The sequence below is a fragment of the Saprolegnia parasitica genome (assembly GCF_000151545.1).
Source record: "Saprolegnia parasitica CBS 223.65 unplaced genomic scaffold supercont2.6, whole genome shotgun sequence".
Lineage (NCBI taxonomy): Eukaryota > Oomycota > Saprolegniomycetes > Saprolegniales > Saprolegniaceae > Saprolegnia > Saprolegnia parasitica.
The window spans coordinates 6,241-31,239 of NW_012156400.1; the positions used below are offsets into that span (position 1 = coordinate 6,241).

The 24,999-nt window shown below is 59.4% G+C and overlaps 15 protein-coding genes across 15 annotated transcripts in view; 8 read left to right on the plus strand and 7 right to left on the minus strand.

The window, feature by feature from the left end:
- Positions 1-272, plus strand: part of SPRG_19412 (hypothetical protein) — a gene marked incomplete at both ends in the record, with an annotated part of 1,269 nt that extends 997 nt beyond the window's left edge. Inside the window, one exon of the mRNA XM_012341262.1 lies at positions 18-272. Coding sequence (XP_012196652.1) covers positions 18-272 — 255 coding nt within the window. The remainder of the gene's footprint in view (positions 1-17) is intronic.
- Positions 273-483: 211 nt separating this feature from the next.
- On the minus strand, positions 484-2,048 carry SPRG_02321 (hypothetical protein). The gene is made up of 2 exons (XM_012340898.1): positions 1,842-2,048; positions 484-1,786 (listed from the first exon to the last, which is right to left on the minus strand). The coding sequence occupies exons 1-2, from the start codon at positions 1,981-1,983 to the stop codon at positions 540-542; spliced, it is 1,389 nt and encodes a 462-aa protein (XP_012196288.1). The 5' UTR covers positions 1,984-2,048; the 3' UTR covers positions 484-539.
- Positions 2,049-2,555: 507 nt separating this feature from the next.
- On the plus strand, positions 2,556-3,873 carry SPRG_02322 (hypothetical protein; the record flags this gene model as incomplete). Its single annotated transcript, XM_012340899.1, has 2 exons — positions 2,556-3,422; positions 3,543-3,873. Exons 1-2 carry the CDS (start codon positions 2,575-2,577, stop codon positions 3,871-3,873), a joined length of 1,179 nt encoding a protein of 392 aa, XP_012196289.1. The 5' UTR covers positions 2,556-2,574.
- Positions 3,874-4,020: 147 nt separating this feature from the next.
- Positions 4,021-4,365, minus strand: SPRG_02323 (hypothetical protein; the record flags this gene model as incomplete). The annotated part of the gene is made up of 2 exons (XM_012340900.1): positions 4,021-4,319; positions 4,353-4,365. The coding sequence occupies 2 exons, from the start codon at positions 4,363-4,365 to the stop codon at positions 4,021-4,023; spliced, it is 312 nt and encodes a 103-aa protein (XP_012196290.1).
- An 894-nt stretch (positions 4,366-5,259) lies between these two features.
- On the plus strand, positions 5,260-6,092 carry SPRG_02324 (hypothetical protein). Its single transcript, XM_012340901.1, has one exon. It carries the CDS (start codon positions 5,314-5,316, stop codon positions 5,995-5,997), a length of 684 nt encoding a protein of 227 aa, XP_012196291.1. The 5' UTR covers positions 5,260-5,313; the 3' UTR covers positions 5,998-6,092.
- Positions 6,093-6,477: 385 nt separating this feature from the next.
- On the plus strand, positions 6,478-9,026 carry SPRG_02325 (hypothetical protein). The gene is made up of 8 exons (XM_012340902.1): positions 6,478-6,868; positions 6,915-7,580; positions 7,642-7,722; positions 7,777-7,935; positions 7,983-8,306; positions 8,356-8,551; positions 8,599-8,911; positions 8,960-9,026. Exons 1-8 carry the CDS (start codon positions 6,572-6,574, stop codon positions 8,985-8,987), a joined length of 2,064 nt encoding a protein of 687 aa, XP_012196292.1. The 5' UTR covers positions 6,478-6,571; the 3' UTR covers positions 8,988-9,026.
- Positions 9,027-9,331: 305 nt separating this feature from the next.
- SPRG_02326 (hypothetical protein) lies at positions 9,332-11,593 on the plus strand (the record flags this gene model as incomplete). Its single annotated transcript, XM_012340903.1, has 1 exon — positions 9,332-11,593. One exon carries the CDS (start codon positions 9,332-9,334, stop codon positions 11,591-11,593), a length of 2,262 nt encoding a protein of 753 aa, XP_012196293.1.
- Positions 11,594-11,976: 383 nt separating this feature from the next.
- Positions 11,977-12,523, plus strand: SPRG_02327 (hypothetical protein). The gene has a single exon (XM_012340904.1). It carries the CDS (start codon positions 12,030-12,032, stop codon positions 12,408-12,410), a length of 381 nt encoding a protein of 126 aa, XP_012196294.1. The 5' UTR covers positions 11,977-12,029; the 3' UTR covers positions 12,411-12,523.
- A 1,936-nt stretch (positions 12,524-14,459) lies between these two features.
- SPRG_02328 (enolase 2) lies at positions 14,460-15,891 on the plus strand. Its single transcript, XM_012340905.1, has one exon. It carries the CDS (start codon positions 14,497-14,499, stop codon positions 15,856-15,858), a length of 1,362 nt encoding a protein of 453 aa, XP_012196295.1. The 5' UTR covers positions 14,460-14,496; the 3' UTR covers positions 15,859-15,891.
- SPRG_02329 (hypothetical protein) lies at positions 15,867-16,383 on the minus strand. The gene has a single exon (XM_012340906.1). It carries the CDS (start codon positions 16,377-16,379, stop codon positions 15,894-15,896), a length of 486 nt encoding a protein of 161 aa, XP_012196296.1. The 5' UTR covers positions 16,380-16,383; the 3' UTR covers positions 15,867-15,893.
- A 132-nt stretch (positions 16,384-16,515) lies between these two features.
- SPRG_02330 (hypothetical protein) lies at positions 16,516-17,804 on the plus strand (the record flags this gene model as incomplete). Its single annotated transcript, XM_012340907.1, has 6 exons — positions 16,516-17,145; positions 17,192-17,272; positions 17,319-17,343; positions 17,392-17,496; positions 17,555-17,688; positions 17,739-17,804. 6 exons carry the CDS (start codon positions 16,516-16,518, stop codon positions 17,802-17,804), a joined length of 1,041 nt encoding a protein of 346 aa, XP_012196297.1.
- SPRG_02331 (hypothetical protein) lies at positions 17,794-19,664 on the minus strand. The gene is made up of 8 exons (XM_012340908.1): positions 19,586-19,664; positions 19,298-19,534; positions 19,143-19,255; positions 18,757-19,096; positions 18,520-18,714; positions 18,381-18,465; positions 18,063-18,336; positions 17,794-18,011 (listed from the first exon to the last, which is right to left on the minus strand). The coding sequence occupies exons 2-8, from the start codon at positions 19,490-19,492 to the stop codon at positions 17,927-17,929; spliced, it is 1,287 nt and encodes a 428-aa protein (XP_012196298.1). The 5' UTR covers positions 19,493-19,534; positions 19,586-19,664; the 3' UTR covers positions 17,794-17,926.
- Positions 19,665-19,938: 274 nt separating this feature from the next.
- Positions 19,939-20,268, minus strand: SPRG_02332 (hypothetical protein; the record flags this gene model as incomplete). The annotated part of the gene is made up of 2 exons (XM_012340909.1): positions 19,939-20,097; positions 20,140-20,268. 2 exons carry the CDS (start codon positions 20,266-20,268, stop codon positions 19,939-19,941), a joined length of 288 nt encoding a protein of 95 aa, XP_012196299.1.
- Positions 20,269-20,376: 108 nt separating this feature from the next.
- SPRG_02333 (hypothetical protein) lies at positions 20,377-22,919 on the minus strand. Its single transcript, XM_012340910.1, has 10 exons — positions 22,543-22,919; positions 22,371-22,493; positions 22,088-22,326; positions 21,974-22,039; positions 21,784-21,930; positions 21,475-21,732; positions 21,162-21,431; positions 20,838-21,110; positions 20,553-20,786; positions 20,377-20,492 (listed from the first exon to the last, which is right to left on the minus strand). Exons 1-10 carry the CDS (start codon positions 22,895-22,897, stop codon positions 20,466-20,468), a joined length of 1,992 nt encoding a protein of 663 aa, XP_012196300.1. The 5' UTR covers positions 22,898-22,919; the 3' UTR covers positions 20,377-20,465.
- A 300-nt stretch (positions 22,920-23,219) lies between these two features.
- Positions 23,220-24,911, minus strand: SPRG_02334 (hypothetical protein; the record flags this gene model as incomplete). The annotated part of the gene is made up of 10 exons (XM_012340911.1): positions 24,832-24,911; positions 24,713-24,792; positions 24,575-24,661; positions 24,479-24,534; positions 24,361-24,423; positions 24,128-24,317; positions 23,983-24,081; positions 23,811-23,935; positions 23,402-23,771; positions 23,220-23,362 (listed from the first exon to the last, which is right to left on the minus strand). The coding sequence occupies exons 1-10, from the start codon at positions 24,903-24,905 to the stop codon at positions 23,220-23,222; spliced, it is 1,287 nt and encodes a 428-aa protein (XP_012196301.1). The 5' UTR covers positions 24,906-24,911.
- Between the last annotated feature and the right edge of the window lie 88 nt (positions 24,912-24,999).

Here is a 24,999-nt window from a genome sequence, read left to right on the forward strand (position 1 = left end):
CCGAAGGGCGTCTTTAGCCAAGACAATTCAAAAACTACGTGACGACAACGACATCGGTCGTGCCCGACATGGTCGAAAACGTCGTCTTCAAGTCGCAGTGGGGTTCGAGCTCCGTGATCTTTCCGTCGGCGGCGCACGCCGACCTCGCCTTTGCGATGCTGACGGGCGTCGAGTCGCGGGACCCTCTGGACCGCGTCGTCAAGGCGGTCGAGATCACCAACAAGACTGGCACCGTCTTCAAGAAGATCAAGATCATGACGGCCAAGAGATAAAACTATTCATGTGACTACCAGTCGATTCTGCATGTACTCTTTTGTCCCCTCGTGCCATGTGCAGCCAAACGACGCGCGCTCAGAGAAGGGTTTTGCGCGTGATGATGGACAGCGGGTACGCGCAACGCCATCCCACACCACGTGGCACGAAAGCACATTTATGGAGGCGCCGCCACGCTTCCGTTCGTGCAACGAAATAGTAGTATATGAAGCGGCTAATTAGTCTCTACAAAAGCGTTAAGGTGGTCGAGCGCTACAAAGGAAAGCTCAGAGAAAACTTCGCCTCGTCGGCGAGGCAGGACGCGTAAAATCCTCGTCCAGGTCATGGTACGCAGACCCCTCAATGTCCGACGTCATCGAGGACGTATCATCAAAGGCCGAGAGGTCCTTCGCGGGGGCGTGGAGGTAGCCAAAATGCACAAGCGGGGCTGCCATCGCCGTGCAGAGCGCCGTTGTCCAGAGCAGAATCACGCCGCCGCCGAAGAGATTCGCGGCCAGTAGCTTGGCGCCAAGTGCATCCTCACACGATTCCCAGAGACCACAACCGGTGCGGTTGGTCTCGGCCGTCGATAGCAAAGTGGCCCAACTGCAATCGAAGGCAGCGTCGAGTCGCGTCGACGTCACGCAGAGGCTCGCCATCAAGAGGCCGTAGAGTCCGTTGCCAAGGTGCACGACGACGACGTCGGTCGTGGCGCCAAAGACGTCGTACTGGTAGAGCCGATGCGTGCCGACGGCGTAGAGCACGGCTGCACCGGCACCGATGAGCGCGGCCGCAAGCGGGTGCACTGCGCTCGCGGATGCTGAGATCGCGACGAGGCCGCTAAGAACACCGTTGTGCATCGCGTCGTCGTCGAGGAGGCGCCAGTGCCAGTGGATGGCGGACGAGAGCAGGCCACTGGTGGCGGCGGCGACCGTGAGGTTCGCCATGCCGCGGAGACTTACGGATGCGCATGCGCCGTGGACGGACGGCGTCGAGATGTGTATCAAGCCGTACCACCCGATCCAGAGGAAGAGAGTGGCGAGCGACCGGTGCGGCGCGACTGGTGTGTGCCACACGACCGACCGATCCCGGGGAAGGAGCACCGAGAGAACACCGACAGCTGCGCCGGCCGTGACGTGCAAGACGGCGCCGCCGCTTAAATCGAGAACGCCGGTGCCAAAGAGGTGGCTGCCGTAGAGCCAGCCGTCGGACGCCCACACGGCGTGGGCCACGGGCGGGTAGACAACGCCAAGAACAAATACCACGTACGCGGCGAGCGACGTGGGCGCCAGCAGCCGCTCGAGACCGAGCGCGAGGATCATCGCGAGTACGAGCGAGACCGTGAGCTGCTGGAACCACTGCGCCAAGTGCAAGCCGTCGTGCAGGGCCGCCGACGAGAGCGCAAAGCCCGTGTAGCCGATGAAGCCATCGCCGGCCCCAAACGCGAGAGCAAAACCATAGACAAAGCTCACGAGCGTTGCAAGAGTGACGACGTGCAGCAGCTTTGCGCCTAGCGTCGCACGAAAGGCGAGTCCTATCAGCAGCAGCAGGATCTGTAGCGTGCCAAAGAGCACCCAGACCACGTCGACGCTGCTGCTGCTGCTGCTGCTGCTTGGACGCGCGAGACAGGCCCCGGTGGCCTTGCAGTCGGCCTCGCGCCAAGGACGTCCACGAGTACGCCGTGGACGTACCGTTGATGATGACCACGATCGTCGCGTTGGCGCCCGCCATCGCACCCGCGTAACCTTCGACGACTGCGGCCTCGAAGATCGCGGATCCTCGAACATCGCCGAGGCGGTATCCGGACGACCGAGAGTGCACTTTCTACCAAATGTCGCGACCAACGTGGCCAGCGCTCGGAGAGGCCTGCGTCCTGTGTGGTGTTGAAGCATTGTCCATCCCCAGGCATACATGGACGACCTATCCGACATGCTTGTCGCTTGCAGGGCTTGGGCAATAGCTTGGCTCATGGCGTCATTGGCTGCAGTCGACACCTGCACACGGAGTAGGACGCGAGTGCATCGATGGCCCGCAGCGGACATGGAACGGCGAAGGTAGCAACGCTTCAAGAGCAAATGGTCAACACTCAACACACTGTCTAAAGTCCTTCGTTTCAAGAGTGTGAAGAGTGGCGCTGGGATGAGACCGCGGGTGACGAACTCCGGGCCTCAAAGTCATCGACCGCGCTCGAGGTTGGCGTGTCTTTCAAGCAGGACAACGCGCTGACCGGACATCATTCGTTCGCCATCATTGCTGGAAGGAGATGCATCGCACGAGGCTGCCGACCATCTATTTCTGGTGCGCCGATTTTAGCGCATCACCATGGACGAGTACGAGCACGCCGACGAGGCGTCCGCCACGTCACCTCGGTCCCTCGACGAGAGTTACAACGCCGACGAGTGGGAAGAGCCGTCGCCAGAGAAGCCACCTGCCCTGCTGCTCACCACCACGTGTCGAGAAGAATCGACGTCGAGTCATGTCATCGCTGAGAACACGAACGCAGCCGCGCAGAACGTCTCCGAGCCCGAGCCCGAGCCCCCACGGCTACCAGGTGGCGATGGCGCGGTGCAAATAGCAGAGAAACCAGACACGGGTCCTTCAACGTCCATCGACGACGACGATCGCGCCGAAGCGAATGCGGCCCTGAGCGAGGCCAGGCTAGAAGAAGAAATTGAGGACCCCGAGTACCCACCCGAGATGATCCGACGTTTTTGTCAGCACCCGAGCTTGGCCAGCAAGCGCAGCACGGAGACCAGCACCGATGCTGCGACGAAACTGGCGTCGGCGCGCGTCAAGGCGTACCGGCAGCTACAGGCGCAGCAAAAGGCCGAGGCCAAGGCAGCCAACGATGCGCACAAGCAAGCCAAGCACGCGTGGCGGCTGACGTACGACATTCCGCGCAGCCGACAAGAGTATCTCGCCGAGTCGACGCGGCGGCGCAAGCAGCTATTAGAAGCGCACGCCGCGACACCGACACCCCGATGGTACCGGTGCGGGCGCAAGACCACGCCGCGCGTGAGCACGGACGACGCGATTGCCGAAAAGCAGGCTTTGGCGCAGCGCGCTCAAGTGGCGTCTCGGCGCAAAGCAGCAGCGCGCCGCGACCACGTCGCCGCGACGCTCGCAAAAGTCGCTGCAACGGCCGCGTCGGCTCGTCATAAAAGCTGCGGGTACGCGTGCGAGCCCGGCTCGTACCTATTGCTCCAAGCTACTCTGCGCTGTCGCACATCCACGTCTTCAGAACCAGTTCAGGATTCTACGATGGGTAAGTGCAACGCAGTAGTAGCTAGGATGGCGGGATCAGCCTCGGCGTGTGTCGAGGTCGCGGCCGTGATGACTCGCTTACTGGACGCCGTTGACGTCGCTCCGACACACCCAGTGCCGTCGACGATGCAGGTCGAGCCCGCACCGACGTCGGACACGGAATTTCAGCCGCCCAGCATCGAGAAAGGGTCGGAGCCACAAGCGTCGACATCGCTGACGACAGAGTGGACGACCGAATCCGAGCCTGAGCCGGACCCGACGACGGTCAAGGACATCTGCGACGCGGTCATGGCAGGAGTCAAGACGGACAACGTGCGCGCACCTGACGCTGTCGCGGGGAGCCTCAAGAACGTGTAGTCTGCCTGCACCACTAGCACGTACTTTCGAAAAGTTATCCTGCGAAATGGCAATGCGGCAGCGTATGCGACATGTATAATGCAATGAAAATGGGTCAAGTTTGACAAAAGGCAAAGTGAGATAGACCAGCTCGTGCACTGCTATAGTCTACCGGGGCTGGCTCAGCGTGCGGTTGGCCTTGAGGTCCACGGGACGCTTGCGGCGCACCATGCTATGTGCCTTGGCTGGTCGCGGGTGGCGGGTGCGCGCTTTCGGTGGCTCGGGTGGCATGGTGGAGCGGTCGATTGTTGGATCGAGCGCCATGCCCGAGAGGTAGAGCCCTTCGATGGTCAGCACGGCCAAGGCGGCGTTGCAGAGCGAGAACGCTGGTGCGGACGGGGCCGTCACCGAGCTGTGGCGCATGCCGCCGACGTGCTTGGCGCGTGCATGCTTGGTAGCGACAAGCGCTTTCGGATCATACACAAAGTCGGTCGACCAACCGTGGGGGGCCATCGGAGGTATGGAATTCAGGAATGGCTCCGACGTTGTGTGGTACGCCCGGAGATGCTGCTTCTCCATGAACGCGCATGATTGGCTCGGTTTTAACATGGCGGCGATCTCGTTTTCGGCTTTAGAATATACCGGTATCTATCTGTTTCACGCATCGAGAAAGGTCGTTTACCAACGGCATATCTCTCGAGCCTCTCCACCTGCAAGGACGCAAAGAGGTGGCTTGCTTCCTATCAGACACCGGCTACTAAGTATGGCCAATCACGTGCGTTGGCCCACAGCGCCACGAGCGCATCATGGGCGTGCTTGCTGCAGTGTACGCGTGCATGGACATGGGTCCTGCGATACGCCGCTTGGAGGCCAATGGCAAGCGTGGTGACCAGACGCCGCAGCCCATGTTTATGCAAGGTCGGCCTCCTCCGCGCGATGGCCCTCGGCGTAGCATGCTTGTGCTAGCGTCGCCATTGCTTTGGCAAGGCTGAATAGCTGGTTCGATTCGTGGCCCGAGAGATGACAAAAAGAGGGTACGCGCGTTCTAGAAGACCAGAAGAACGTGCGTTCTTCCTTACAATTTTCAAATGGCGTGTGTTTTAGAAAGAATGCGTGCGGATTGGTTAAAACTTCTGCTGCGTTGGGCCAATCAAAGACGTGATGCAATACCGTGTCGAGCACCGATAGGCTACACCTGTAACGGGCACCCACAGCACAGCGGCTTCCCGGCCTCCAATTGGTCCACCGTCGGAACTTCAAAGTGGCCGATTAAAATCGCACGCGCTCATTGGCGCACTGGGACATGTACAGCAACCCACAAGGGAGCCAGCTGGCGGGCACTTAACCGGATGAGGCCCACGGCGGAACTTCAACCGGTTTACACAGCCTGGCCCGTATGTGTCATTATTGAATCTCCAGCTTCGAGCTTATTGCTTGTGCATCTCCTCCGCCGTCTCGACCATGAGCGCTACCGTTGCCACGTACCCTGTCGTCTCGCTCGGGGCGCTGCGCAAGACCGCAGCTGCGGCGCCGCATGAGCGCATCGCGCTGGTGCTGGACATGGACGAGTGCTTGGTGCACACCAAGATTCTCTCGGCGACGCCTGAGACGTACCGCCAGGACGAAGCTCGCCCGACCTCGACCGCCGAGGACTACCCCGAGTCGTTCCAAGTGACCATGGAAGACGGCGAGCGCGTGATTGTCAACAAGCGCCCCGGCCTCGACGCGTTCTTGCTCGAGGCCAGCCAGCACTTTGATCTGTACGTCTTTACGGCCGGCCTCGAGATCTACGGCAAGCCGATTCTGGACGCGCTCGACCCAACCAACACGCTCTTCAAAGGTCGCTTCTTCCGCACGTCGTGTACGCAGAAGAGCGGCTTCTTCATGAAGGACCTGCGCTCGATCCGGTCGGACCTCTCCAAGGTCGTGCTCGTGGACAACAACCCGGTGTCGTTCTTGCCGCAGCCGAGCAACGGGATTCCGGTCCCAAGCTTTTACGACGACGTGCATGACAAGACGCTCGAGTCGCTGACCAAGGTGGTCATGACGCTGCGCGACGTCACGGACGTCCGCCCGCGTCTCCACCAGCTCTTTCGCCTCGCGGACCTCCTCGCCGAGCACCGCAAGCTGCTTTGGTGCATGTGAGTGTGTATATTATTATTGTACCGAGATTATTTAGACGGACCGTAGCTATATTGAGTAGCGTATTTAAAAAATCAACTGTTTTTGTACTATTCCATCGTATTTCTGGTTCAACCACCTGACTGCCGCGGTCATTACACACGACGCCGTGCACCTCTGACGAGAATCCAGCGCCGCGTCGTCGGGAACATGTATCTCTTCTCTGGGAACCGAACATGACTCGGCGTCCCGGAGAAGGGCCTTGGGACGGGCGCTTAAGATAGATGGCATCTTGGCTCGGATCCGCGGCCGCAGCACACCAACCGTTGGCCAACGGTAGCAGGCTGCAGTCGGAGGAGGATGCGTGCCAAAGAAGCCACAGCAAGTAGCCACACAGTACACATTACATCTCATGACGAGTAGCTATCGCCTTTCAAGCCGTCGAAGGTTCTCGACGTCGACCGCGTCGGCTGTTGTCCGACGACGATCTCCCGTCGCGAATGACGTGGCGCCGCCGGATGCACGTAAGGGCAGCAGAAACGGCGCTCGAAATAACCTGGTGGGTTTCATCCTACCGAGCACCCGCGTCCGTGACTGCATGGCCGCGCCGCCCTGTTGCGGGCAATCTTGGTCGGACCCCAAGGTACCTCACTTTTGCCGCTTGATCCGCGACGGCGAGGCTGACGTGATGCTGCCCCGACGCCCGTCCGAAGCCAGCGAGGTCGCGGCGAGCCGTGCCAGCAAAGGCCCGTCCGAGGCCGGCGAGCCCACGGCGAGCCGCGCTGCCAAAGGCGCGTCCGAGTCCATCCAAGTGTTTGTCCGTATTCGCCCGCTCATTGAGCGCGAGGCGTCGGGTCAGACGACGCAGCACTACATTCGCGCGACACCCGACAACGTATGCACTGTCTCGTCCAACTTTTCTGACCTCGTATGTCGTGCAGACGATCGAGGTCCAGACCGCCGACGCGCACATCAAGTGCCAGTACGACGCTGTCTTTGGCCCGTCCATGAGCCAAGAAGACGTGTACGACCGCGTGAAGGAGTGTACCGACGCCTTCCTCGGAGGCTTCAACGCAACACTCTTCGCGTATGGCCAAACGGGCAGCGGCAAGTCGTTTACGATGTTTGGCGCCGAGACGGACGAGTCGCGGTACCGGCCGGGCCTCGCCAAGTCGCAAGCCGGCGTCATTCCGCGCGCGATCAAAGACATCTTTGCGGGCTTGGTGCAAAAGCGAGGCGAGCACATCGAGTGCAATCTCTACTGCTCGTTCGTGCAGATCTACAACGAGAACGTGTACGACCTCTTGCGCGACGGCAAGATGGACAAGCCGCTGTCCGTGCACGAAGACCGCGTCAACGGGATTTACGTCGAGGGCCTCTCCGAGTACGCGGTGCGCAGCGTGCACGACTGCCTCGCCCTCCTCCAAACGGGCGAGGACCACCGAGCTGTGCGCGCCACACACATGAACCTCGTGAGTAGCCGTAGCCACAGCGCGTTCCAGATCTTCCTCGAGGCCAAGCGGCCCGACGGGACGCTGACCAAGTCCAAGTTCAACCTCGTGGATCTGGCCGGCTCGGAAAAGTGGCATGCCGACGCGTCCATGCAGGTTTGCATTGCTCTCTGTTTGCTCTATCAAGGTATCAGGAGGTTGATACAAACACGGGTAGTACAACCACATCTCTGAAATGACCAACATCAACTTGAGTTTGCACACGTTGGGTCGGTGCATTGGCGCGCTCTCCACCAAGGTAGCAGCAACGTTTGCCGTCGATCCATTTGTACGACTCCGTAGACGTGAGTAGGGAAGTCATGTGCCGTACCGGGACTCGAAGCTCACGCGGCTCCTGCAAGACAGTCTTGGCGGTAACACCAAGACGCGCATCATTGCGACCTTGTCGCCGTCCATCGACTGCATCGAAGAGTCGATTGCGACGCTAAAATTTGCCGACCGCGCCAAGCAAGTATGCCCCTATTCGTTGTCCGTCACAAAATGTAGGCCCGTTGCTAGGTCATGGTGTCGGTGCGCGTGAACGAGCAGCGGGTGATCGACCCGGCGTATGTCGAGAAGCTCGAGGCTGAAGTGGTTGAGCTGCGGAGCGTCATCTCAAGTCTCGAAGGCGGCAACTCGCCCAACCAAGTTGACTCGCAGCTCGTGCGTCTTCTCCAAGAGAACAACGACCTCAAAGCACAGACAGCCAAGCTTCGACGGGAGCTCGACGCCCGAAGTGGCCCCGAGTCGCTTGCCAGCACGAACAACAACAGCAACGCCAACAACAATGCGACCATGGAGCCAAGCGACGACAGGACCAAGCAGCTTCTGGCCCAGAACCAAGTACAGGCTCAGCATCCCCACACAAACAACATAGGGACACGTGTTGTAGCACATGGAAGGCGTGCTGAGCCGGCTAAAGGATGCCACGGACCGCTTCTTCAAGTTTGAAATCGAAGAAGACGAGCTCAAAACCATTCTCGAGACGTCGTTTCGTTCGCTTGGCACCAATAAGGCCACCGTCTCTGGTCGCCCGCCCGCCCTTACGACGGCGACGACAAGCACCTTTGCTCGCCTTCGCACCAAATGTACTCTGCGAAATACGAGCAATATAGACACCAATGATGCTCTGTAGCGGCAGCGACGGTGCTCAAAACAGCACCGGACGTTGCGTTCCGCGTTCGAGGCAAACCGTCGTCGAGCGAGAGCGAGAGTACGTGGCAGACGGACGCACCACCGCGCGTCTCGGAGGAGGACGAGATCAAGGCGGCCGAGAAGGCGCTGAAGAAGCAGGCCAAGATCCAAGCCTGGCTCCTCGAGAAGGAGCGTCGGGAAATGGCCAAACTCCAGCAGCAGCAAGAGTACATTGACGAACAGCGACGCGCCCAAGCGGAGAAAGACGCCAAGTTTTACAAGCGCGCCATGGAAACGAAGAAGAAACTCTCAAGGTACGAAGATGATACCGAGTTTCATCTATTCAAGCGTTGGTGTGCTAGTGCCGCCCCCGAGGCGTCGACGACCTAGTTGCTTGCCATAAACTGCAAAAGTCCGTATTCACCATCAGGTTGCTGCTCCTGTTGCTTCATCGCACGGATGCGACGGACTTTGAGTCTGTCTTGCGTCGAGATCACCAGGAAATGCAGCAGTGAATGGTTATAGATCTTTGGTATGTCGCCATCCTCAGCGCTTCGATGATTGTATTTGTTTTAACAAGACAATATTGGCATCAAAACTAAATCCACTGTAGTTTCACGTCGTCAATGGATCGAAAGCAACCTCGATACAACACTAATACCTATGTATTGTATAACACTATTAAGCCCAGATGGTGTTGGGGATTGTCGATCCAAACAGCTTGGACAAGTTGCATGGCCACCTTTGTCGACGCTGTGCTCCAGCCCGCGCTGGCGGCCGTCGTCTTTGGCTATCAAGATGGCGTCTACGCAGACGTCGCGGCTCGATTCCGCGACTTCCACCTCCTCGTCGACTTTGAACCGACGCAGGGCCAGTACGAGGGCGTCTACTGTCTCGATCCAGTGCTCTTTAGCACCTCGTACCGGCACCAGTGCGACGCCCATACGTCGGCTAATGTCCTCAGCACGGAGCAGCTCTGCCTCAATTTGCACAACACGCGGGATCCTCGCTTTCCGCTGCACTTGGCGATCGTCGAAGGCGACCTGGCAGCGACCAAAAGCATCCTGCGCTGCCGCCCCGACCTCGCGTACCAAGAGGCCATCGATGCGGCAATTCAACACGACCATCTTGACATCGCCACGTACCTCTTGGAGCAGCGGGTGACGCATGTGCCAGAGCTCAACCGCAACTTCGACGACGAGTATCATGGCCAGCCGTCGCGGCTCCTCGACGATTGGCTACCCTCTAGCCACTCGACCCTCTACAAGAACGATGTGTCCATTTTGGCGTTGCTCTGGGCCCATCGTCAACGCGACTGGGACAGCAACGACCTTGTCTTCGCAGCACTCGAAGCCGACGCGCTCGAAGCACTTGGGTTCTTGATCGCGCATCTGCCACCGTCGGGGCTACACGGCGCCTTGGATCCGGTGGCCGGGCAAGGTCATTTGCCTCTGGTCAAGGCTTTGCATGCCCGGGAATCCTTCTGCACAACCGAGGCAATGGACTGGGCTGCCGCCAACGGTCATCTCGACGTCGTCACCTTCTTGCACGAGAAGAGAAGCGAAGGATGTACGACCAAGGCAATGAACCGGGCCGCGGCCAACGGTCATCTCGATGTCGTCACCTTCTTGCACGAGAAGAGAAGCGAAGGCTGTACGACCAAGGCAATGAACCGGGCCGCGGCCAACGGTCATCTCGATGTCGTCACCTTCTTGCACGAGAAGAGAACCGAGGGCTGCACGATGGCAGCGCTCAGCGGTGCGACGGTCGAGGGGCACCTTGATGTCGTTCTGTTTCTAGTGGAGCACCGTGACGACGGCGCGTCGCATGGCATTCTGGACTCGGCGGCCGCCGACGGCTATCTGGACCTGGTTACCTATCTGAACGAGCTCGGTCGTTTTCCGTGCACGACCTCCGCCGTCGACGAAGCCGCGAAGAACGGGCACCTCGACGTCGTGGACTACCTCTTGACGAATCGACGCGAAGGTGGAAGCCGAGACGATGCCGTGCGAGGAGCTCTTGATAACGGTCACATTGAGATCGTCCAGCGCCTTGTCGCGGCGGGATACTCCCTTCCGACAACCAGTGGCATCCTGAACGCGTTACGCAAGCCACGTGCCCTCGAGGTCATGCAGTACTACGTCGCACAAGGTATCGAACTGTCATCCTCTTGGGCAAGAGATGTGCCACAATACAGCAACAACGACATTGCTCAGTTTTACTTTCAACATGCACCAGCGGCAGTCAAGATTGCTGCCCCAAGTATCCTTTTCCAGTACTATGGCCTGCGTGAAATCCAAACAGCCCTCTCTAACGAAGACTTCGACTTGGTATCGGACCTCCGGACGCGCCAGCCGGAGCTCCGTCACGACCACTTGCTCGAGGTCGTCGTGAGCAAGAACCAGTCGCCCAAAGCCCTTGCGTTCCTTCTTGATGCAGGCGTCGGTCAACCACGAAGTGTCGCTGTGAAGCACATCCATCGCCGGAGCTTCGAAATGATGACCATTCTTCTGCCGTACTGTCTGCACCCAAACGATCCGGTCGAGAACCTCGTCTTCCTCGTCGAGTGGGTCGAGAAGCAGTCCAGCTCTTTTACCAAGTCATTCCTGGTTTTTCTCAAAGCCGAGATAATTGCCCAAGCAACGGCGGCCAACTGCCGTAGCATCCACGCCGGCACCGAGATCGAGGCGCTTACGGAAGCCCTTCTGGAGCGCGGCGCGACCACTTCGTACCGTCAACCAGAGTTTCGGGGCATGAAGCAACGGGTGCTCTTCAAGTCCGGCGTTGCCGACTGGGGCCTTGCGACGCTCTTTGTGCATTTCTTCTCGGTTGATGCGATCAAGCACGCGGACAAGTTGCTTACGTGGCTCAAGAGGGTGACCGACGTGCATCTCAAAGCGCATCTGCAGCACCTGTTTGCGATGGCGCCCGACGCTCTCGTCGCTGCCCAAGCCACCCTTGAAGCCGCCAAGTGGGCGATGTCTTGCGATTACTAACGCGTCGTTAACACCTCCACCGCTTTCTAATAGCGTGGTTTTGATTTGCCTCGCACCCTCGATGCATTAAGCGCACTGCACTGTTGTGTTGACGAGCCTGCTTACCATGCAACGTCGATCATAATATCGACAGTGCATCTACCCTGCAGTCGTGACGAAGTACTAGGTCCTTCACCTGCAAGTTGAGGTATGAGAGCAATCGGTGTACTAACTACCCGCGGTTTCATTGCCACCTTTTGTCAGTCATAATCTGGCCAACGTCGGCAATCCACCGAGCCTCTTTGGCGCAGGATTTATAATATTCCACACTGTAGAAGATCCATGTGCGTTAAATACCTCCGATAAAACCTGTGAGAATGGATGAACTCTTGTATCGAGTATGACGGGATTGGGCGGCCAAAATCACTGGACGGCCACAGCAAGAAAACCTTCCAGCATGAGCTCGTCCATCTCGTTCCTGCTCCAGAGCTTCAGCCGCGCTGCGCAGCCGCAGCATATCTCTGGGCGCGCGGCCCGCGGCCTCTTCGGCGGCAAGGACAAGCGCTTCGGCAACAACGTGTCCTTCTCGCAGCGCAAGACGCGCCGGTCGTGGAAGGTCAACCACCAGTGGAAGCACCTGTACAGCGAGGCGCTCGACGAGATGATCGGCCTCAACGTCACGACGCACACGATGCGCTGCGTGGACAAGGTCGGCGGCCTCGACAACTACCTCATGGGCATCACAAACTACGCCGAGCTCGGCGTCAAGGGCGGCGAGGCCCGGTTCCGCATCGCGCAGGCGCTCAAGGCCGCGCGCACGAAAGCGCCGGCGTCGTAAGTTTACAACCTCCTCCTCAATTAGATAGCCTTGGGACCATACAGTAGTAGCCGACGACGATTAATACGACACGCATGCCTGTCTGACCCTATCCAGGCGTTGCCCATGGAGACATTGCCCACGCGATAGTAGCTGCACGTGTTGCTACCGCGCCTGCATGAGCCCACAGGACGCGAGATGCAACCAAACGATGCAACCGTTGGCCGCGCGCTTGCATGATGTATGTACCTCGCCGGCTGCAATGTCGGCGCCACACTACAGCGTTGCCGCGTCATACTGGGTAGCATGAGTTGCAAGCGGCGCCAATAGGATGGACGATTAAGACTGAAGGGGTGGCAAACTGCGCTCCTGACAATTGAGGCAGTGTGATCGTGGTATCACCATAGCGACGCATCAACCAGAGCATGGACGACGCATTTGTCTTCACTTCGCGCGACCAAGGACCACGCAGGGAGTAGTTTGTTTCCCTTTGCCCGCCGGGCCGCGACTGCGGAGGCAACGGCTTGTTGTCCTTCTCAGTCGTCGTTGTGTGACCCTCGTACATCCTCAGCCAACGCAACAGTCCACCAACTCAGCCCGACGACGGATGAGAAGAGACTCTTCTGCCGAGCAAGCTCACGGCCATTGCATTTCATGAAGCACGTCAACCTCGCTCCGTCATGAACGCCGGTCCAAACGAGTGCAATTTGCTCCAGCCGCCGGCGGAATCGCATCTCTGACTTCAAAGCCCAGTGCCTCTATCGACCACCCTCGTTTTGTAGCAAAGTGTGCTCCTCGAGGCGTTGTGGTGCCTTTGTGTTGCAGGCTCGTTCGCAAATTTAGGCTGTCGCCATGGGCCCATCATTTTTCTGCGGCGTCGCATCACCTGGACAGCTATTCGACTCAGAGTTATCGAACCTACATGCGACGATCCGCTTCATGGCAAACGTCGAGCAGGAACAACAGTTTCGCTTCTACCAGTACGCACCACGAGGGACCGACTACCCTGTGGGCAGTCGATACCGAACATCGATGCGTCCTCAGCGTTGGGATTGGGTTGGCGCGCTGCGACAGCTCCCTACCGCTGCCCTTGGCACAGTCCTTGGCACCCATCCTTGGGTCGCCCGTGGCATGGGTGCCGCCGCGACTGCCCTCGAACGTCTTCTCGCATCCCGCCGCATCAAAGAGCCCATAGCATCGTCATTGTTCGGTCGCCTTCGTGGCCAAGAGTGCCCAGGCGTCACAGCCAACGTTTCGACGGCTGTCGACGTCATCCGATCGGCGAATGTGATGCCGCATCCTTGCAAGCGCACCATCGCGGATGGCCACGGAGGCTCCCGGGTAGGGTCCTATTGCTATCCGCGTCGAAAGACTTGGCGTGTCCTTGCTGACGTGGCGCGGTCAGATCGCATCTGCTGCCTTTCTCGAAAACACTGTGAGAAAGATTGGGTGCGTGGCATTAAATTCTTGTGGCGCGGCGGTTCTTTGTCCTCAGTGGATTTACTAAGACCGCAAAAGAGAGTGGGAGCGTGCGCTGGCAGCGAATCATGGCCGGTCGCGCCCATGCGAAGGCGCACGCAGTTGGGTGCGTTTGACGCTGTCGCCCAAGCTACTTTTCTGCTTCATCGACGGCGTCTGGGTCCTGCATAAATAGCTCTTGGATCGTCGCTTCGCCTTGGATGGTCTATGGTCTTTTACGCCGCTCTCTCGTCTCCCACATCACGGTCGGCCGAGGCGGGCGAGGGATCGCAGGGATGTGCCAAGGGTATTGTGGGGGATCCCCGGAGGTCGTCATTCGCTTAGAAAGTACAAGGTGCATAGCCATGTTCAAGTGTCTGTGGGTAATATTTTGCCATCGGCAACGAAGTGATTTGTATTGTACGCGTAAAGTATTTTATGAGCTCGATGTTTGTATGGAAAACCGCATGGCGTGAATAAAAGCATCGCGGGATGCGTTTGAGGCGAGGGAACCCGACGGGCGGCGCGCCTCTTGCACGTCTGGCACGTGTACTTGTCTAAGCGAATAACCACTTGGCAATCTGGCAAGCAGCGTCCGAAGGCTCATTTTCGAATTTGCTTTCTCGCAAACAAGTCGTCTACTACTACCATGCCCATCCAGTCGATCAAGGCCCGTCAGATCTTTGACTCGCGTGGCAACCCCACCGTCGAGGTCGACCTCGTCACCGAGAAGGGCCTCTTCCGCGCCGCCGTCCCGTCGGGCGCCTCGACCGGCGAGTTCGAAGCCCTCGAGCTCCGCGATGGCGGCAAGGACTACATGGGCAAGGGTGTCTTGACGGCCGTCAAGAACGTCAACGAAATCATCGCGCCCTCGCTCATCGGCAAGAACGAAGTCGAGCAGAAGGAGATTGACCAGTACATGGTCGAAGTCCTCGATGGCACGCAGAACGAATGGGGCTGGTGCAAGAAGAAGCTCGGCGCCAACTCGATCCTCGCCGTCTCGCTTGCCGTCTGCAAGGCCGGCGCTGCCGCCAAGAACGTGCCGCTCTGGCAGCACATTGCCGACCTCGCCGGCAACCCCACGCCGTGCCTCCCGGTGCCCTCGTTCAACATCATCAACGGTGGCTCGCACGCCGGCAACAAGCTCGCCATGCAGGAATTCATGATCCTCCCCGTCGGTGCCACCTCGTTCACCGAGTCGATGAAGATTGGTTCGGAGGTCTACCACCACCTCAAGAAGGTCATCAACAAGCGCTACGGCCTGGACGCGACCGCCGTCGGTGACGAGGGTGGCTTTGCCCCCAACATTCTCGAGAACGGCGAGGCCATCAACCTCATCAAGGAGGCCATCGCCAACGCCGGCTACACTGACAAGGTCAACATTGGCATGGATGTCGCTGCCTCGGAGTTCTACACGGGCAAGGAAGACGCTCGCTACAACCTCGACTTCAAGGACGCCAACGCCCCGGAAGACCAGAAGATCTCGGCCGATGCGCTCATTGAAGTGTACAAGTCGTTCATCGACCAGTGCAAGGACTCGAGCCCGATCGTCTCGATCGAGGACCCGTTTGACCAGGACGACTGGGCTTCGTGGATCAAGTTCACGGAGGCCGTCGGCGACCACGTCCAGATTGTCGGTGACGATCTTACGGTCACCAACCCCACGCGCGTCAAGAAGGCCATTGAGACCAAGGCTTGCAACGCCCTCCTCCTCAAGGTCAACCAGATCGGCTCGATCTGGGAGTCGATCGAGGCCGTGACCATGTCGAAGAAGGCCGGCTGGGGCATCATGGCCTCGCACCGCTCGGGCGAAACCGAGGACTCGTTCATTGCGGACCTCGCCGTCGGCCTCAGCGCCGGCCAGATCAAGACGGGCGCGCCGTGCCGTTCGGAGCGTCTCGCCAAGTACAACCAGCTCCTCCGCATTGAGGAAGAGATGGGCGAGGCCGCTGTCTACGCCGGCAAGAACTTCCGCAACGTCGACGCCCTCGGCAAGTACTCGACCTTCTAAATGCCTTATCCACTTTTGTGTTTGTTTCTTCGAGTCTACTTTGTGAGCCGGCCTTTCTTCATTGTGAGCGACTGGGATTTGAACGCCGAGTAGTGCTCGGTGCCACCATAGACCTTGGGGTCGGCCGCAAAGCTCGTGAGGACACCGGACGTCACGGGCTTGGGTGTCCCGTACGTCGAGAACCACTGCTTAAGCGTCTGCACCTCGGCTGGCGCCGGCGCCGACGATTTCGCGGCTTGGACCTCAATTTCGGCGTCGACTTGGTCGATCTTTTGCTGCAATTGCACGATCGCCGATTGGAGCTTGCGCAGCTCGCCGTTCTTGACGATGGCTTTGGCGACATCGGGCTGCTCGTAGTAGAGAAAGTAGCCCGGCTTCTTGGAGGCCGTGATCGCCGCCTCCAAGTTCTTGCACGTCTTTCGGCTGGCTTCGTTGAGCCCCGTGAGTAGCTCGTGGAACCTATCGGCGCGCTCCTTCTGCGCGAATAGGAGCTCTTCCTTCTTGGCCCGCAATGCCTCCATCGCAAGAATGACACGGCGGCGACAAAGATAGCTTTTGCCACCCTGTAGCCAATCAGAATCATTTCGTGAAAAAGGTAGCCAATCAAATGCATTGCTCGATGCCATTGGCTAATAACGACATTGCATTTGCAAGCAGATGCCAGCCGTGACACCGGCATCGTTCGCTGCGGCCGTCGCCCGCCTTAACGTCGCCTCGGGCCGGTACGCGGTCGCGCTCTCGGGCGGCGCCGACAGCACATCGCTCCTCTGCCTCCTCAGCGAGTGGGCGCCCGAGCCCTCCAAGCAGCTGCTCGCGATCACAGTCGACCACGCGCTCCGCAACGAAAGCGCCGACGAAGCGAGATATGTCGGAACGTTGGCCGCCAAATGCCACGTGCCCCATCAAATCCATACGGTGAGCTGGCCACGAGACAGGGCGCTTGCACGGAGCCAACTGCAAGTGCAAGCGCGTGTGAAGCGGTACGAGTTGCTTCACGAGGTGTGCGTCGCGGAGAAGCTTGACGGGCTCTTTGTTGGGCACAACCTCGGCGACCAGGCCGAGACGCTGCTCATGCGCCTTGGTCGCGGCAGCGGCTGGAGCGGCCTCGCGAGCATCCCAGGCAAAGCGTACATTCCGATCGCGTCGGGCAGCACTGTGCCCCTCTATCGCCCGCTCCTTTGCTTCGAAAAGGACGACTTGAAGGACACGTGCCGCCGCTTCAATATGCCGTGGGTTGAAGACCCTTCCAACGACTCGGACGACTTTGACCGTATCCGCATTCGCAAGGTTGAACAAAGAAGGGCTGCAATCGTCATACTCGAGCCATGCATAGGGCCTGCGCGATCTCAAGGCGACACCGGGCAATGCAGATCTTATGCAGCGTCTGCTCGCGATGCAAGAGCACGCAGACGAGGTGTACTCTAAAATGACGACTACGCCGTCTGACTTGCTCCTACTAGGCGCACGCGGACCTCGAAGAGGCTGGTGGGAGCTGTGCATGTCGTCCTCACAATGGCACTGATTGTGTCGTAGCAACAGCGCTGGTAGAGCAGTACGTCACCACGCAGCCAACATATGTGCTCTTGAGCGACAAATTTGTGGCCGATCCGAAGCTCTTTGACGAGCTCGCGATCCGAGGTACGACGATGGTCCCGTCGCTTCTATTGTTTCTGAATTTCGACGTATTACCACCCAGTGCTATCTCGCCTTGTCCGTGGCGTTGGTCAAAAGCAGTACCCACCCCGCGTCGCATCCGTCCAAGCACTATGGCTGCAATGGAAGCGCGGCCAAATGCGCGTCAACTCGGCCGTGACCGTCGGGGGATGCTTGGTAACCTCAACTCGATGCTTGATTCCGTGTCCCATACGTCCGTCGTGTAGGTCAAGTTAACCCGCACCGGGCTCCTTATCACGGTCGAAGGTCGCGTAGCATCGTCGAGCGAATAACACGGCCTCAGTATTTGTTGCTTGTGATTACGACGGTCGGCTCTCCAACGCCGCTTCGAGCTGCACACGTCGATTGGCTTTGTAGTCATCAATCTGCAGCAGTGCCTGGCTTTCGTCGTCGATCAGCACTTGGTACTGGAACGGCACTGGCCTGAGACTCTCTTGGTGGTGAGCTGCGGCAACTGCACTTCGTCGGCCTTGCGAGCACTATAAATCCATCACATGAGACACGCGTCATGCATGAAGGAGCTCGCGCACCTCGCCATCGCACTGCGACCACGGTGTATCGGCGCCGACGACCGTGGTGGCGCCGGTTGTTTCTCGCCGACCGGTGCGTCCTCCTCGAGCACGGGCAACTCGTCATCGTCCACCACACCGTTGCCGTCGGGCGGTCGTTCTTTGCGCCGGCGCCGAGACGTCGACGCCTTGGCCGCCCGCTTCGTCGTCGAGAGCAGTCGCTTGCGCTCTTGAACGCGCATCGGAAGCGGAATCGCCACGAGTTGCTTCTGGAGCCGCCACGGCAACCTCTCTTCTACAAGCGTACACGCGTCAACTACACCGATGACGTGGCGGCACCTGGGTCGGCCGCAAGATGGAGCGCTGGAAGTGTGCCATGTGGTCGATGTGCCTCGTCGCTCGGGCTGTCCAGCTCGACAGGTAGCTACGAAATGTACCCGTGGCAACCTGCGTCGTCGCGGCGTGTGCTGCGACGCACCGTCGCTGGGAATGTCGAGTCGTCGGCCGTCTCTTTTGTGAGCACGAGGCGCACGCGTCGGAGCATGGCTTCGGACGCCCGAATGTGGGATCGCAGCATCTCGTTCTCGGTCGCAAGCGACCTTTCTGCGTCCTTCGCCTGCGCCAACTGCGCCCGCGTCGCCTCGAGGGTCGCCCGCACACGGGCATTTTCCGCCTAGTACCATCGCATCGAGATTCACAAGAATGAATCTTCTACCTCGAGGGCGGCGACACGGGCCTCGAGCGCCATGGGCGGCAAGATCTCGCGCCGGACCACGTCGCCACTTTCAATGCCCTTGAGACGCTCGGCGAGCCGGAGTGTCGTGCACGTCTCGTCCCACGACGACGTCGCCGGCGTCGCGGTCAGCACAAACGTCGTGAGTCCGGAGGCTTCGAGGCTTGGCTGCAGCAAGCGCGTCAAGATCGACGCGCGGTACGGTATGTGATCGCGTGCTCGGCGCTGGGCGAGCGCATGCACGCACTGCGAGAGATGCGACAAGCTCTTGTGGATCGACGCGACTTCAGGCGTGTGCTGCGCGGGCGCCACCTCCATGCCCCTACGCCGCGCGTCTCTTTCATCGCAAAAAAACAGTTGGAACGCACGCCAAGTCGACCAAGAAAAGCCGGGACGCACGCCGCGTGGGGTCGCGCGGCTGCAGCGTCAACTGAAAGATGACATGGCCGCGGCGCAAGCGTTTGGAGCGGTGGCCGGCGACCTGCGGGCACTCATGGCTCGTTCTTTGGGGCGATCCGTGTACCTGGTTGTAGACGTCGAGTACGTCGTCGCGGGTCTTCATGGCATGGGCACTCAAGCCCTCGATGAGCGTCGCGCCGTTGGCTTGTGTCAGCACTGGGAGGTCGTCCGTGTCATGCGTTGGCTTGGCATGGACGTTCCAGAGCGTCCGTTTGCGGCGTGACCGGGACATGGTGCGCCGAGGCGGCGACGGCGTCATGGTGGCTCCGACGAGCAAGTCGTAGACCTTTTCGTTTGAAATCTAATGTGCGAAATTGGAAAACTCAGAAATGACTGGGTTCGAACCGCGCACCTCAAAGCACGAGCAGTGCACGTCGAGCTCCAGCGACCCGTTTAGTGCATTGAAAAGAGCGTGCACGAGTCGAGGCACGAGCCCGGCGTCGTCAGGGACTGCATCGGGCACCGGCGCCTCGGGCTCCTAGTACGCAACCATTATGCTACAAGCGACACGTCGCCGGATTCATCTACCGCCAGCGCTGTCTCGCCGCCATTGTCGTCTGCTTGATGCATACCGCCGCTCATGGCTACAAGCGATTCGAGTGAGCGATTGAGACTTGGAAGGAACTCGAACTGTGAGTTTTGCCCGAGCCTTTCTGGCCGCTACACACAGCGTTGATAAAAAGAGAGTCGGGATCGAAGCGCGTACTAGGCGACGATGCTGCAGTCGCGCCCCGAGAGCACTGCGCCGATGTAATCAGCGAGCGTGTCGTACACGATGCCATGCGGCGTCGCGGGCGGGAAGACACCGTCGAGTTGCAGCGCCTTGGTGGCGCCGTGTTTGGCCCACAGCACTCGCTTCTCGGCCTAGTAAACGTCGACGACAAGGACGAGAAGCGGCGAGCGTACTGGTGCGAGGCAGAGGCCGTCGGACACGCCGTCGATGGACGGCAGCAGCACCGACGTTGCGCCAGGCGGCGGTTCGCGCAGACGCAAGAGCACGCGGAAGCCCCGCGCCGCCGCCATGTCATCGCCCATACGCTGCAGCTTTTTTAGCCCAGCCCACCGTTTCGCTCTGCCTATTGGCGCCAGAATATTGTCGGTCTGTCCACAATATTCTGTATTCTGTCCACAATACTCGTTACAGTGTATTCGGTGTTACGGCGGTGCCATCGCTCTGCATGACGCGGGGCCACGACGAGCCTACTCGATGAACGCAGTCGCCGAATTCGAGTTCAAAGGTCGTTTTCAAGCGCGTTGATCTATGCACAATAACGTCATTTCGTCACCACGACAGCCAGTAAGGGAGCGATACGACGTACAAAATCTTCGTCATCGTCGTCGTCGTCGTCGTCGTCGTTCATGTCGGCGTCTTCCTGCGCGTCGGCGACTTCGGAAACGTAGGCGATGACCTTGCTACGCTTCTCGTGGGGTCGCGGCGTGCCATCAAATTTGCGCTTGGGCTTGGTGTCTGTGTCTTCTTCCTCGAGCTTCTCGGCGAGCATGAGTCGCCGAAAGATGTCGTCGTCGTCGTCGTTTGCCCGTGCCGGCGCCGCCTACCATCGAGTTCTGCATGAGCCACGTTCGCATTGCCACTGCGGTTGTACCGGTGGCATCGCTGGCTTGAGCGGCATGGCGGGCTTGACCACCGCCGTCTTCTTGCGCGTCGCCATCTTGGATAAAAAGTCAAACGACCCGCCGGTTGCGACAACGCCCTTGGCCACCGCGGGTTTCGGCGCCGCGACCGGAGCTGGCGGCAAGGGACGTTTTCGCCGCATGGCGGATGTAAACGGCGCCTCAATTTTCTCGGGGAGCGCGTCAAAGGTCACCGATTTGCGATCTTCCGGCGCCTTCTTGGCCGTCACCAGCAGACCCTTGCTCTACACGACACCACGTGACGACGGCCGTCTGCACACGCGACGACGGCGTACCGGCAGCGGCCTCAACTTGGACAATGGCAGCGCGGCCACCGCGTCGCCGACCTCGTGCGGATCCTTCTCGTTCGTTGTTTCCACGTGTTTGGTTTCCTCCTCGTCTTCGTTCCTGGTCGCGTCGACCGGCACGGTCTCGTCGCGGGTCGGCTCCGTCGCGGGCGCGAGCGATCGAATGCGGTACCGATCCTCGCGCAGGCGCATCCACTCGGACGCGCAGTCGATGAGCCACTGCGGACTGACGACGTTGACGCTGGGCATCGCCAGCGCCTACTCGAGCTTCATGAGCCAAGGGACAACGACGTGCCAGTACCTCGAGGTACTTCTTCGTGCCGAGTCGCTTGGGATGGATCACGAGGTGCGTCGTGGGAAAGTTGTCCATGGTCATGCTCGGCTTGGCGCCAAACGAGAGCGCGAGCTTCCAGAGGTAGTCCGACTCGGGCGCGACGCCGATCGGGATGACGCCGCTGAACGCAACGTGGCAGCCGCGCAAGACCGCGTGCCGCATCTGTTCCATGATGGCCTTGACGCTATTGCTGCCAGGCGCGTGGTAGAACTTTTCATGCACGAGCTATGCGCCACAACATATGACAACATGTCCAAACAAGAACGGACGACCGACCTTGAGCACCCGCAGTGCTTTGGTCAAGTGGTTGTCTTGCCTCTTGCGCTCCTTGGTAGACGGCGCGCCGCCAGACGCGTTGTTGATCTCGGCACGCGTGTTGAAGTGGTGAAAAGCTTCAATGATAAAGACATTCCCGGCGTTCTCCTAGACGACCGAGTGAGGCGTCGATGGGACAACGTCGACGGACCTTCCAGACGTCGACGCGGTCGTCAAGCACGACGATCATCGAGTCGTCGCAGGACGGAAAGAGCAGCTACGACAGACACATGAGCGTGCGGCCGATAGATTGATACATCGATACCTTGAGCGACTTGTGGGCGACGTCCGGCGTGTCGGTGCGGGCCACGATGCGGTGGTGGAAGAGCGAGTTGTCCGGGTCGATGATCTCGGCGATGCGCTCGGCGTACTTGCGCGTGCCGTGCGTGTAGATGTGCAAGTCGTAGAGTGATGAGAGCTCGGACAGAAACGTCGAGAGGCCTGGACGCAGCTGAAGCACGTGCTCGTCCGGGATGTCGCGAATGTAGAAGCGCAAAGCGTCCTCTGCAATACCCATAGAAGACAGTTGATGCGAGGGGAGTGCGTACCGTTGATGGCGTCAACCACGTCCTGGGAACGTACGGCGTGGAGCAGCGTGTGGTCCAAGTCGAGCACGAGCACCAGCTTCTTCTGCTTGAGCATGCGCCCAATGTTTTCGCTGTCGAGCTCCTCTACATCGGCAGTATAAGACGCACGGAAACGCGATGGAAAAAGGCGTACGGGCCGTCGCACGGTTGACCTCCATGATTTGGCCCTGCGCCAGGATCACCTTGACCGTCTCGCCGGCTTCGACCTTGGACATGCACACGACGCAGCGATTGTTCTTGATCATCGGATGCATGCACACTTCGATGCGACCAATCTCAATGTCCGTGCCAGGCGCCACGTCGTCGCCGGGCGGTGGCAGGATCGTCAAGGTGCCCGTGGCAGGCGCGATGATGCTCCCAAAGCTGCTTTCCGACGGGCTTCCATACGAGGCAATGATCTGCTCGGCGTGCACGAGCTGTCCATCCGTGCACGTCCAGGACAAGGCCACGTGGGCCTTGCACTGCAACGCGAGGAACTGCGCCGCCATGCCACACCTTTGCGCTCCAGCAAATCGGGATTCTGCCAGCTATTAATAATACGTCGATGCGCAGTATTTTATTATCTTGTGTTTTGTATGCCCTCAGCGACCGGGCAGGCGCTATTCACACGCAACTTTGGTGGGCCGCGTCAGTGTGCGGCCGCGCACGACGGGAGGCCGCCCCACGCAGAGCACACGCAGCGTCTGTGTCTATGCGATCCAACTCGCATGCGCGCGTTGCAAGCCCACCGTACGGTACTTGCCCTGCCACAGGACCACCGATCGGAGCTTAAAAGACGTGTTTTTATCCTGCTACAACGCGATCTTGGCATCACTTGTTGACAACGCAGTGGGGCTCGGCAGCGAGGATCGTCTCGAGGTCCGAGTAGCGCAGCATGTTGGCGCAGCAGATCTCGTCCGTATGGTGCTCGCCGTTCATCATCCGCTTGACCTTGTCCTTGTTTTGAAGCCCGGCTAGTCGTCCATGAGGTCATCATCATGGAGGCCACCTACTTTGCGGCGGCGTCGTCTTGAGGCGCTGCTGCTGGTTGAGTGCACTGCCCGCGACCGTAATCGACGACGGCGACGACGAGAGCGCCATGTTCTGGCGCTGGCTGCGGTCAATCGAGATCGGGTACCGGTGAATGCGCCGGAGGAAGCCATGGATGAGCCCAAACGTCACGAGCCGCCGGACGTCGATGTGGACCAGTGACTTGGCAGTCTCAGCTGCGTCGCATCCCCTCGCTCTAGGAGACCCAAGGGCGTACGTGTTCCAGAGCTGGCTCACGGGTACGCTCGGCTGGAGCGCGCAGTAGATGGAGAAGACGGTCGGGAAGAGCGGCGGCGTGTCTTCGTCCTTGGCAACATACGCGACGCACGCGCGCTACCTCCGTCGTGACGCCTGGATGGCCGGTAGAACTACCTGCAAGTTGGCGTCGTTGACGAGACTCGAAATCTTGTCGGTTGTCGCGTAGATGTTGGAGTGGAGGAAGATGTCGATCATGGTGATGCAACCATAGTACATGAGCTGGCGCATGCAATTCTTGACTGCACGGAATCAACACCACATGAAGACATAGAGGGACGACCCGTACCGATCGAGAGGTCGACCTCGGCGATGACAGCGATGCGCTTGACGTAGTTGACGCCGTCAATGTACGGCACGATCTTCTGCAGCGCCAAGTCCCACTCGGCTAGGCGCACCATGAGCATACGGTCGTTGGAAGAGGCAGGTTCTACCGCTGTTTTGAAGCAGCGTCTTGAGGTCGCGGATCGCGACGGGCACTTCGTGGTCGTAGACGTTGGGTGGCGTCGAGAGCTTGGGGAAGAGCTTGAGGTTGATGATGTTGGCCGTGTCGATGGGGATTGTGCACTCGCCAAAATGCGTGAGATCATGCAGGATCGCCGGCAAGATCGTGGCGAGCGTCGCCTGCACCACATGTCTAGAGCCAGCGAAGACAACCATGATGCACCTTGCTCGCTTCCCGTGAGAGAAAGCCGTTCTCTTTTTCCATGCTCTCCATGAGCGACCCGAGCTACATATTGTCGTGGTAGCATGGGCAACGATAACGCGCATCGCGTGGCATGTACCTTGCGCAAGATGGGCTTGTACGGCGTCGAGTCCATCGAGCGCTGAAAGACAAATCCTGCACGAGCGTGAGCGCCTGCGAGTCGCAGGATGCGGACCGATGTTGAAGAGGAGAGCGTTGCGGTGGTACTTGTCGTCTTCGATGCACACGGGATAGCCCACGATCTTGATGTCCTGCGGACACACTACGCAGCAACTCGAATGGGCATGGAGCCAAGACGAAGGACGCGCCGGACCCGTGATGATCTTGCCGCAGAGCGCCTTGTCGATGATGATGTAGCCCGAGACGCTGTCAAAGACTTCGTTGCTCAGCGCGCTATAAGAAGCTAAGATGCGGAGGCGCCAACGGACGTACTTGGGCGGCGCCTGGTACACGATCTGCGGCCCCGCAATGTTGTCAAACTCGCTATAGAAGATGGCTTGGATCATCCTCGTCGCTGCCAAGAAGTACGCACAAAAGGCCGGTTGTCACACAATTCTTATACTCTATTGTCACGCAACTTTCGCCCCCATTCGCACAGTC

Excerpts from the sequence above, each read along its gene's own strand:
- SPRG_02321 (XM_012340898.1), bottom strand. The coding sequence starts at position 1,983 with ATGGCGGGCGCCAACGCGACGATCGTGGTCATCATCAACGGTACGTCC. Across the intron at positions 1,787-1,841 it reads GCAGCAGCAGCAGCAGCAGC|GACTCGCCTTTCGTGCGACG; the intron begins GTCGACGTGGTC and ends TGCTGCTGATAG.
- SPRG_02324 (XM_012340901.1), top strand. The coding sequence starts at position 5,314 with ATGAGCGCTACCGTTGCCACGTACCCTGTCGTCTCGCTCGGGGCGCTG.
- SPRG_02325 (XM_012340902.1), top strand. The coding sequence starts at position 6,572 with ATGGCCGCGCCGCCCTGTTGCGGGCAATCTTGGTCGGACCCCAAGGTA. Across the intron at positions 7,936-7,982 it reads TTGCCGACCGCGCCAAGCAA|GTCATGGTGTCGGTGCGCGT; the intron begins GTATGCCCCTAT and ends GCCCGTTGCTAG. Across the intron at positions 8,307-8,355 it reads AGCTTCTGGCCCAGAACCAA|CACATGGAAGGCGTGCTGAG; the intron begins GTACAGGCTCAG and ends CACGTGTTGTAG.
- SPRG_02327 (XM_012340904.1), top strand. The coding sequence starts at position 12,030 with ATGAGCTCGTCCATCTCGTTCCTGCTCCAGAGCTTCAGCCGCGCTGCG.
- SPRG_02328 (XM_012340905.1), top strand. The coding sequence starts at position 14,497 with ATGCCCATCCAGTCGATCAAGGCCCGTCAGATCTTTGACTCGCGTGGC.
- SPRG_02329 (XM_012340906.1), bottom strand. The coding sequence starts at position 16,379 with ATGGAGGCATTGCGGGCCAAGAAGGAAGAGCTCCTATTCGCGCAGAAG.
- SPRG_02331 (XM_012340908.1), bottom strand. The coding sequence starts at position 19,492 with ATGACGCCGTCGCCGCCTCGGCGCACCATGTCCCGGTCACGCCGCAAA. Across the intron at positions 19,256-19,297 it reads TACTCGACGTCTACAACCAG|GTCGCCGGCCACCGCTCCAA; the intron begins GTACACGGATCG and ends GAGTGCCCGCAG. Across the intron at positions 18,012-18,062 it reads GGTCGCAGTGCGATGGCGAG|TGCTCGCAAGGCCGACGAAG; the intron begins GTGCGCGAGCTC and ends ATGGATTTATAG.
- SPRG_02333 (XM_012340910.1), bottom strand. The coding sequence starts at position 22,897 with ATGGCGGCGCAGTTCCTCGCGTTGCAGTGCAAGGCCCACGTGGCCTTG. Across the intron at positions 21,733-21,783 it reads AAGCACTGCGGGTGCTCAAG|CTCGTGCATGAAAAGTTCTA; the intron begins GTCGGTCGTCCG and ends TGTGGCGCATAG. Across the intron at positions 21,432-21,474 it reads GCACGAAGAAGTACCTCGAG|GCGCTGGCGATGCCCAGCGT; the intron begins GTACTGGCACGT and ends AAGCTCGAGTAG.